The following is a 10,944-nucleotide window of genomic DNA, read 5'->3' as shown; positions in this document are numbered from 1 at the left end:
CATTTCGACTTTTCTCTCAACATTTCGACTATTTTCTCGAAATTGTACTTCAACTTTTTTCTCGACATTTCGACTTTTTTCTCAACATTTTGACTTTTTTCTCAACATTTCGACTTTTTTCTCAACATTTTGACTATTTTCTCAAAATTGTACTTCAACATTAATCTCGACATTTCGACTTTTTTCTCGACATTTCGACTTTTTTTCTCCAAGTGCACAATGAAAAACAAATCTTCCTCTAAAATATTATTTTTATTTTTCTCCTGCCTGGCCCTAATACTCTTCCTTCTTAACTTGAACCATTACATCTCTCTGAAAATATATATATTTTTTTAGGTTTGGAGATATTTTTTTCCACTTCAACTGCTAAGCGCTTGTTGACATCAGCATAACCAACAGATGAAAATGTCACACCTCGTATTTAACTGTTAAAATAGCAGTTGTAAAGCAGGATTGTCTCATTTCACCCTCTTGTCCTTCACTCAAACCCGAGACGGGCGTGACGTTTCACAAGAGCAGCGTGATTGGAGGACTTGAATAGAGGACGTGCATTTGGAAGTGAGAAGAGGGATGCACTCGATTGACGTTTGCCACACGCACATTTTGAATATTTGAGGTTGAACAAAGAGTGAATTGAGACAGATGAGCATCTTCAGTGTCACCAGTAGCTGAGCAGTCACATTGGAAAACAAAACAAAGGGAAACAATCCTGAAGTGAAGTGGAACAGAAATGGTATGAAATGCTGGTAGTTAAATATCTTAGACCCTTCTGGACATCTGCTCCTAAAAAAAAAAGGTTTTCTGTTTGAATGCAAATGAGTAAATAAGCTATGACTTATTTGTTTTTTTACTAACCAAAAACGTATGTAGTCAGATGAGAGATATTAGCCAGCGGACGTCTTGTTTTCACGCAGCAGCTGAACGCGTGCTAGTGTTTCACCTGAAAACGTTGTTGCATTTTTATTGTATCTGTGGTTTTAGTTCTCATGTTGTCATTTTCAAACTGTTTATGTGAAATGTATTTGTACAAATTTGAAGTGTATTAAAAGTTTCCAAATGTCATCATAAAAGTCAAGCACTTTTGTTGTGATTCTGTGTTTTATTGCAGATTAAACTAGGTTAGACTTATAAATAAAGGCTGGTTTTCACACACAGTATATATCTATGTATATACAGTATGTATATGTGTGTGTATAAATATATATATATATATATATATATATATATATATATATATACACACGCATACATTTTTCACAATTTCCTATATATATTTCATTGTTTATGAAAAAATATTGATCTAATTATTACATATAAATTGTAAATCTTTTCCACATCTCTGTAAAAATGTTCTTTTGTCATAAACTTCTCTTCAGCAGCGTGACCTCCCTTTCCCCACATAAAAACAACATAAATATCTACAGACACAAATTCAGAAATACATGAAAATGCTAATAATCACCATTGTATGTGTGGTCACTGCATTTGGTAGACACTGATTCAATTACAGATTTATTCTTTATTGTCACTCCTATCAATCGATCAGTTTTTTTTCTCATCAATTTAATGCTGTTTGTCAAACCAAATAAAAATTCACCTTCAATTTATTTGAATTAAATCATTTTTGGCTGTTCAAGAAACTTTTTTCAGCACTTTAAATATCAGAGGCAGCAGGCAAAATTGAACTTTGAGAAAAAGATTATATTGCTGGTCTTAAATAATGAGATCAAGTGAAACCAATGTTTTCATGGTACTATCCACAACAGCCTGTACACAAAAGCAGAACACAATACAGTACATTTTCCCTGCGATGGTGCAACAACTGAGTCACATTTGGGTATTTCTCTTCAAACATTAACACAAAAGTACACGACAAATACATAAATAGCTTTTGTTTCCCTTTAAATCATTTATAACGCAATTATATTCATAATTCTGGCTCTTGCTACAACATGTGGATTGACTGTTATATAAATTAACAACATCAAAAAAACAAATAACAATAATTTGGGCAATAATAATATAAAAGCTGTCTTGTCTCATATAAATCTGCTTTAGCTTACAGTAAAAAAAATGATGGAATAGAGATCATGAGGACAGTTTGATGCATCCCAAAGGTTCTCCACACTGAATATTGTTATTCCAAATGCAGTTTCCCCACATTGCTCTGTTTACTAGAGGAATTTGAGCACCGTGTCGGCTCTGAAGCGAGTCCTCTGTCCCAAAACACGTCCTGCAGATCGGGCCCTGAGTCTTCTTTTGTGCTTTTAAGTTCTTCCGATACACAAAAACTTCGACGACCATCTCCCGTGGCGGTTAGCGCTGGTAGTTTAGCAGCAGCTGGCGTTACAAGAGACTCCAGAGGCTGAATCTTGAGGCAAATGATCAGATTCCCATCAAATTTCCCTTCCGTCCGTCAACAAAGTCACTGCAAAATATTTAGTTTTTTGGGGTTTTGGTGTTTTTTTTTTGCAAAGTTAATGGACCTTTGTGAATCTGACCTGTAGACTTGAGACCCCTTTAGTGTCTGAAACATTTCTTGGCTAGTTTGGCCCCTTAGTTTGGACACTACCGTACCGACGGCCCCCCCGTCCCCCCCCCTTCCCCCCGGGGTAACGAGGGTCACCGTCCCGGGCAGGCGGTGGGTTTGATGCAGCGTCCCTGGAACAGCACCAGGTTGGCGGGGCAGTGGCAGCCGGCCACGCACGGCTTGTGACACGGTCCGATCTCGTTCCAGTTGTCGCAGGTTTTCGTGCATCCGGGGCCGCACGTGTCGTACACGGCGTCGTGTTTACACTGGGTGGCTGGTGGAGAGAACGAGAAAGAAAGAGGAGGTTAGGACGGGTGATGCAGCGTTGCCAACTCCTCAGTAAGGAAAGTAGCTATTGGCTGTCCCAAAAGTCGCTAGAAGTCGCTAAATGACGTCATCGCCTAATTTGCATATTGGCAATTTGCATATAACTGTAATGGACGCTGTAGGAGAGAGGAATAACGTCGTGGGAGAGACAAAAGTGAGTAAAAAAACACCCTAAACATGTTGAGAACTACAAATGTACACAAATAATTTCAACATTAACAACATTTAATGATTTTAATGCTTTGTCTAGATCAGTGGTCGGCAACCCAAAATGTTGAAAGAGCCGTATTGAACCAAAAACACAAAAAACAAATATGTCTGGAGCCGCAAAAAAATCTTGCTGCATGTTTCTATATTAGTTAGAACTGGGGGAAGATTTTTTTTTCATTATGCACTTCGAGAAAAAAGTAGATATTTCGCGAAAAAAGTCGAAATTTCGAGACAAAAGTCGAAATGTCAAGATTAATGTTGAAGTACAATCTTGAGAAAAAAGTCGAAATGAGAAAAAAGTCGAAATGTCGAGAAAAAAGTCGAAATGAGAAAAAAGTCGAAATGTCGAGAAAAAAGTTGAAATGTCGAGAAAAAGTCGAAATCTTGAAAAAAAGTCGAAATGTCGAGAAAAAAGTCGAAATGTCGAGATGAAAAAGGAAAGGAAAAAGGACGAAAAAAGAAAAAAAAGAAGAAAAAGGAAAAAAAGATGGAAAAAAGGAAAAAAAGAGAGAAAAGAAGAAAAAAAAGAAGAAAAAAAGGAAAAAAAAAAGGTCAAACATTTTTGAAAAAGCTCCAGGAGCCACTAGGGCGGCGCTAAAGAGCCGCATGCGGCTCTAGAGCCGCGGGTTGCCGACCCCCGGTCTAGATCCACATTACACACATCAGTTTTGTCCTGTATTGTTAAATGTTATAACAAAAGATTGTTATGTAAGGGTGAAATTGCTAGCTCTACAACCAACCCTCCTCCTTTATCCGGGCTTGGAACCGGCAAAGTGACCCAAAAGAAAAAAGAAACGTTGGAGTGGTGAGGGTCTCCTCTCTGCTCTGCTCTGCCCACCAGATAAGTCTCCAATAACACCAGAAAAAGTCGCTAGATTTGTCGCTAGTCGCTTTTTTGAAAAAAAGTTACTATAGGGGTCTGAAAAGTCGCTAAATTTAGCGACAAAGTCGCTTTACTTGAGTAAGTTTTGGGAAATTTTGTACTTTTAGGAGTAGTTTTGAATCACTATACTTTTTACAATTACTTGAGTAGATTTGTGAAGAAGAAACTGTTCCTCTTACTCCGCTACATTAGGCTACGTTGAGCTGTTACTTTTCTTTTATCCCTTTTATCCGCGTACGCGTCAATCTCATGACATCACTGGGTGATTCTTTGGGGAAAATGTTAGTTTTTGCATGTTTTGTCACATTTACACAGACTCAAACACACACAGAGTTTCTATGAGTTCATGTTTGTTCTAGTTCTGCCTGGTTAAAAAAGAAAAGTACAAAGGTTTGAAATTTTGTGCTACTTGTGCTTAATTAATTTTTTTATTCTGTTATTATTGTATTTATTTTATTATTTATTAAAGTACTTGAATTTACTTTAAGATTATTTTAATTTAAGATATTTTTTATTTTTTATTAATTTTATTTTATTTTATTATTTTATTGATTTAATTTGCCTGAAGATGATTATTTTGTACTTTTGTCTGTTTGAATGGTTGTGTTAAAAAAATACATCAGACAATAAAACAGTTATTCAGTACTTGAGTAGTTTTTTCACCAAGTACTTTTTTACTTTTACTCAAGTAATTATTTGAATGACTACTTTTTACTTCTACTTGAGTCATATTATTCTGAAGTAACAGTACTTTTACTTGAGTAAAATTTTTGGCTACTCTCCCCACCTCTGGTGATGTCCTATCACATTACTGATAGCTATTTTCCTAAATACTGATAAAGTTACCCTTTCAAAATGTTCTTTATTTGATTGTTCTTTTTCCAGAAGTAAAGGTTTCAGAAAAGCTTCAGGTTTTGTATTCTTGTCCGCTGTTTTAAAGCGGGTCTAAGGTCTTCATGGAAGTTGTAACCGTACATTTTACCTGACAGAGATAGATTCTGATAATTTAATTTGCTGGAATCAACTATTGCTGGTGCCCTTATTACCAAACATTTGACATTTCCAAATGCCAACGACAACATTTAGCTATTTAAAAGCATTACATCATACTCCACATCGCTGCAGTTCCTCCTTCACCGTCGGCCATTAAAGAGCCGTCATGCTCCATTTTAGTCCCTGCCCGGTGAAGCCCACCCCTCCTGAATGTCCAGCTCAGCTCTTTATTGGCCGGCGGAGCCGTCAGAAACGCTGCGGCGCAGGGCTGTTGATCATACTTGGGGATCCACACCGTTACCACGGTCGGCCTGTACGCGGTTGAGGTTACGTGGCATTTTCATGACGGCTCAGGTGGTACGTGCATGAGATGCTCCACTAAATTCACATGTGCCCACTTCTACTGGTGGCTGATAAAAACACAATAGTGTTGCATGTCAAAAATGTAGTTTTTAATGAATGAATACATCGAGTGAATTTGCCGGATCTATCTGATGTGGCACTTTTATTGTTGTGATTTAGTCCTCTTGACATTTTCCACTTAAACGAGAAATGCCTTTTCTCCCAAGTTAATTACTGAACGGCTTTGCTCGCCTTTGTTATGCCCCCTTTGTTTGGAATGGACTAAATCAGGGGTCAGCAACCTGCGGCTCTAGAGCCGCATGCAGCCTAGTGGCTCCCTGGAGCTTATTCAAAAATATTTGACTTTTTTTCTCCTTTTTTTCTTCTTTTTCTCTTTTTTTCTTCTTTTTTCCTTTTTTTTATTTTTTTTCCTTTTTTTCTCTTTTTCCTCTTTTTTTCTTTTTTTTTTCTTCTTTTTTCCTTTTTTTCTTCCTTTTTCCTTTGCTTTTTAATCTCGACATTTCGATTTTTTTCTCGAAATTTTGACTTCTTTCGACATTTCGACTTTTTTCTCGACATTTCGACTGTTTTCCCGAGATTGTACTTCAACATTAATCTCGACATTTCGACTTTTTTCTCGAAATTTCGACTTTTTTCTCGACATTTCGACTTTTTTCTCGAAGTGCATAATGAAAAAAAAAATCTTCCCCCAGTTATAACTAATACAGATACATGCAGCATGTGTTTTTCTTCATTCTAAGGCTTATACAAGACTTTTTGCGGCTCCAGACATATTTGTTTTTTTGTGTTTTTGGTCCAATATGTCTCTAAACATTTTGGGTTGCCGACCCCTGGACTAAATTAACCATCTGAGATGCATCATGCAAACATTTTCCTAGTTCTGTAGACTAGTGAGGAAAGAAAAGCTCTTACAACAAGCAAAGAACTCCAGGTTGCTTAGGTGGAGTGGCAACTCAATTGTGCACATCTTTTATAATCTTTTATATCTTTTACATTTAAATTCTCACTTTTCCGGGTATATACAAGTTTCTATATACTGTATCTCAAGAACTGTAATGGATACAGACATGCACTTGGTACCAAAATTTCCACAATACGCGACTTTATATTCACCTTTAATATAGTTATGGGGCTTAAAATCAAGGCATTTCGAGTTATGAAGGAAAAAGCACGTTTTCGGGCGGACATCTTAGATTTTAGGGGCCGCCCTCTTGGGATTTTGAGTGGCACGCGCCTTTTTCCTAAAGAGTAAACCTTGGAGAATATCTGTACCAAATTTCATGCTTCTTTACCAAAGTGAAGTATCGTTTCACTAATCTGCTGTACTATCACACTTTTCAGATATTTCAGTGTTGTAGCCGAGAAAGTGCAGCTCCGCCTGCATCAAGGCAGGGCCCCGAACATTAATGATCTCCCCCTAAAATGCCCCGTGACGCCTCATGAGTGATGTCACTAACCCATGCAAACGTTGTCAGGCTTCCATGAGACCGGCACTCCCTCCCGCTCGCAGGCTCGACTGTAGGCGATGAAGGACTCGCAGTAGCAGTTTTTATGGACCGGACACTCGCACATGTCTGTTACACACGACCTGCAGGAGGAAAGGGTTTGCTTTTAGTTCAGGGCAACTTTCTTCCAAGCGATGATTATTTGATAAAGATATGCCTTAACACATGGTTAGTTAATGAATAGTTTAGTTTAGTTTAGTTTATTTATTTAGCAATATAAGACAAATTTAACAAAAAATGAAAAAACATTGAAATAATATGCAAGGAAAGGAAGAAGCCTGGTGGCTTATAGAGAATCCTTTCCATATATGAATAAAAAACACAACAAAAGCTACACATGGGGGAGTAAAAAAAAACAAAAAAAGACAAAAGAAAATGTAACTGAGATCAAATAATGAACACTACAAAGATGAAACAATAAGAAAGTTCTTTAAATGTTTTTTGAATATTGGCAAGGATGGTGATGATTTAAGAGATTTATTGAGTGAATTCCACAAGTGAGGGAAGATTGATGTTTACATGTTCTACAAAATGGTAAATTAAAATCATCTTTGTGCCTTGTGGCATAAGAATGAATATCGGAATTAACACAAAAGAAATTATGAAAAGAAGAAGGAAGATCTTGTATATAATTTTTAAATGTGAACATAAACATTTTTGAAAAATGTTAATTTTATTGACGGATAATAATCAATATTTAATGAAAAGGGGAGCAGATGGCTCATATCTGTTTGCGTGTGATATCATTCTGAGAAACCTTTTTTGAATTATCAATAATTTATTAATATATGTTGAATGTGTCGAAGCCCAAACAAAGTTGCAGTAATTAAGATGAGGGAAGATTAAACTAGAATAAAGAGTTAAATGAGAGGAAGGAAGAACAAAAGGACAAACTTTTCTCAAAATACCAAGCATCTTCATAGATTTCACGCATACAGTATCAATATGTTGTTTCCAATTGAAATGATCATCGATAATACTTGCTATCTGTTGATATGAGGCTGTTTAGACAATGAACAAAAAAACGATTCAGGTTCTCACCTATAGAAAGGGGCGAAGTCCACCACACGGTGGCACTTCTGGAACTCCCACGACTTTATCTTCTGGCATTCCCGGTGGGCCCGGAACTTGACTTTGACGCTGCCGGCGCACAGGAAGGACGTGGGTTTGCGAGGCAGATGCTGCTGGATGCAAACATCGTTTCCCTCCACCCGCCACGACTCAGCAAACTCGTCCACGTCGAACTTGAACTGGCCGTCTCCTCCCATGGTGTCGTCGCGTTTCTGACCGTTGTAGTTGCCGCAGAGGCCGCACAGGCGTCCACGGAGATGGGGGGCGGCTACGACTTCTACAAAACTGTCACCGTCCCACGTGATCTCCAGGCCTACAGACAGAGACTAAAGTTTAGTATAAATTAATATATTTACCATTCTTTCTTCTATTAAATAGAGAAAAACAGATAGTAGTTCCATTTAAATGTTTTGAAAATCAGAACATTTAACCCTTGTGCTGTCTTTGGATCAAGGAAGGAGGAAGGGAAGAATGGAGGAAAGAAGGAAGGAAGAAAAGAAGGAAGGAAGGAAGAAAGAAAAGAAGGAAGGAAGGGAGAACAGAAGGAAGGAAGGGAGAAAAGAAAGAAGGAAGGAAGGAAAGAAGGAAGGAAGGGAGAAAAGAAGGAAGGAAGGGAGAAAGGAAGTGAGAAAAGAAGGAAGGAATGGAAAAAAGGAAGGAAGGAAAGAAGGGAGGAAGTGAAAAAAGAAGGAAGGAAGGGAAAAAGAAGGAAGGAAGGGAGGAAAGAAGGAAGGAAGGAAGGAAGGAAAGAAGGAAGGAAGGAAGGAAGGAAGGAAGGAAGGAAGGGAGGGAGGGAGAAAAGAAGGAAGGAAGGGAGAAAAGAAGGAAGGAAAGAAGGGAGAAAAGAAGGAAGGAATGGAGAAAAGGAAGGAAGGAAAGAAGGAAGGAAAGGAAAAAATAAGGAAGAAAGGAAAAAAATAGGAAGGAAGGGAGGAAGGGAGGAAAGAAGGAAGGAAGGGAGAAAAGAAGGAAGGAAAGAAGGGAGGAAGGAAGTAAGGAAGGGAAAAATGAAGGAAGGAAGGAAGGAAGGAAGGAAGGAAGGAAGGAAGGAAGGAAGGAAGGAAGGAAGGAAGGAAGGGAGGGAGGAAGGAAGGAATGAAGGGAGGAAGGAAGGAAGGGAGAAAATAAGGAAGGAAGGGAGAAAAGAAGGAAGGAAGGAAGGAAGGAAGGAAGGAAGGGAGAAAAGAGGAAGGAAGGGAGAAAAGAGGAAGGAAGGAAGGAAGGAAGGAAGGAAGGAAGGAAGGAAGGAAGGAAGGAAGGAAGGAAGGAAGGAAGGAAGGAAGGAAGGAGAGAGCAAGATAGGAGAATGAGGTCATTTTGACCCAAAGACAGTACAAGGGTTAAAGTCCCTATGTAGCAATACCACTTCTGACCAAACAGAGATCTGCTGTGTTCATAAAATAGCTACTAACAATATTGTTCTAATGAGCGGGGATGGTCTTGCATGTCTTGTAATACCACTTTTTCCCACTAGAGGTGCACTTAATCAACGTTTTCAACTTTCTTGTGATACACTGCCCCCATGTGGCCAGATGTGGTATTGCTACACAGCGTGGCTTTAAGCGTTGTGTGGCGACCAGACCTGCGATGGTGGTGAGCTTGAGCAGGTATCCGTCCAGGTCGATGTGCACGCCGGGGCCGTGGTACGGCAGGGCGATGCGGGAGCCGTTCCTCCGGACCGTCAGGTGCTGGTGCAGGCTGAGAACCAACGCGCCCAGCCGCACCTCAACAGACTGAGTCCAAGAGAAGGAGCGAGTCCGGCGAGCATTATTCTTCACCAACACCTGAAATTAAAGCAGCACTATGTAACTTTTCCACCTTAATATAATATTTCCAGAGTCATTGTGATGGAACATCAACTTCCAACAGGTTTAATGAACCTCTGTCATGGTCTGAGGGGTCTGTATCACCTTCACTGGCACTATGTAACTTTGAGGAGCATGGTAGGAACCCTGCCACACTAAAAAACTACACATTTTTACGGCTTTGACTGCTTTACGGCATACGTCACTTCCCCCTCCTTCCCGATTCGTAGTAGAGACGAAAATGGGCGGGGCATGGAGCGCAGAGCTCAGCAGAAGCTCGTATCATGGCCGAAGCAGCAAAAAAAACGAAGAAAATAAAAGTTTTATCGGAGGAGGCGAACAAACACTCACACAGACCGGGTTTTATTCCCCATTTCTCCAGCTAAACGCAGTTGCTGGCCAGCTCTCTGCGGTGCAATTAACCCCAATCTTCCTATAAAACTAATTTGTTGAGGAAAAAATATTAACTCTATTTGTAGCTGCAGAGGAAAAAAATAATCTCACGAGGAAAACAAAAATATTGCTCACGCCTCGGAGCCTCTTCACCATAATATAGCAGTCAAAAAAAAAGAAAAGAGAAGTAAGAGGGATACAAAACATGTACTGTATGTTGTACTATTATACAAATTTATTGAAACACATGGCGAGTCAAACATTTACCAAAGCAGCTGCCAAACACTCCTAAACAAAGTAGCCGGAGACGGTGGTTCTGCAGAACTGCGGCAGTAAATCCCTTATAAAGAGTGCAGCTCCGACGAGGAGCTCCATTCTTCAGTAGGGATTTCATATGGATCCAAACCGTTAATAATCCTTATTTTCTCCATATACCGCTCCCTGGCTTCCTTGTTTAAGGTATCTCGGTAAATTCCAGTTCCTTTCCAGCAGTTTAACATCTTTTTTTTGCGTTCCGTCTGTTCACTTGGTGAAACAGAAAAGTAGTTTTGAAAGTCCATCCCGTCTTCATTCAGTATCAAAACAAATGCACGCGACGGGACAGGATCTTTCCGGCAGTACGCGCTGGTGCTCATGGGAAACGTAGTGTTCTTTCTGGTAAAACAATACCGCTTTGGTCCAAAGGAGCCGACAAACTCAACAAAAGCTGAAAGTTACATTGTGCTGCTTTAAAGAGATAACCGTTTAATGTCATACTTAGTCAAAAACAAATTAAAAAAAATGTTTCTTGGACAACTGTGTCACGGTGCAGTGTATGTGAAAGTAGCTAGGGTTAAGAAATCTGTTGCACTGTATATGAAGCAG

General features: G+C 39.1%; 1 protein-coding gene across 1 annotated transcript in view; it reads right to left on the bottom strand.

Moving 5' to 3' along the window:
• Positions 1-217: 217 nt before the first annotated feature.
• Positions 218-10,944, bottom strand: part of bmper (BMP binding endothelial regulator) — a 97,284-nt gene continuing 86,557 nt past the window's right edge. Inside the window, exons 16-19 of the mRNA XM_061717988.1 lie at positions 9,465-9,666; positions 7,853-8,195; positions 6,764-6,894; positions 218-2,804 (exon numbers count right to left, since the gene is read on the bottom strand). Coding sequence (XP_061573972.1) covers positions 2,623-2,804; positions 6,764-6,894; positions 7,853-8,195; positions 9,465-9,666 — 858 coding nt within the window. The 3' untranslated portion in view covers positions 218-2,622. The remainder of the gene's footprint in view (positions 2,805-6,763; positions 6,895-7,852; positions 8,196-9,464; positions 9,667-10,944) is intronic.

This window comes from Cololabis saira, chromosome 3 (genome assembly GCF_033807715.1).
Source record: "Cololabis saira isolate AMF1-May2022 chromosome 3, fColSai1.1, whole genome shotgun sequence".
In the NCBI taxonomy this organism is placed as follows: domain Eukaryota; kingdom Metazoa; phylum Chordata; class Actinopteri; order Beloniformes; family Belonidae; genus Cololabis; species Cololabis saira.
The sequence above is the reverse complement of the archived record's forward strand: the minus strand, read 5'-3'. Positions and strand labels throughout refer to the sequence as shown.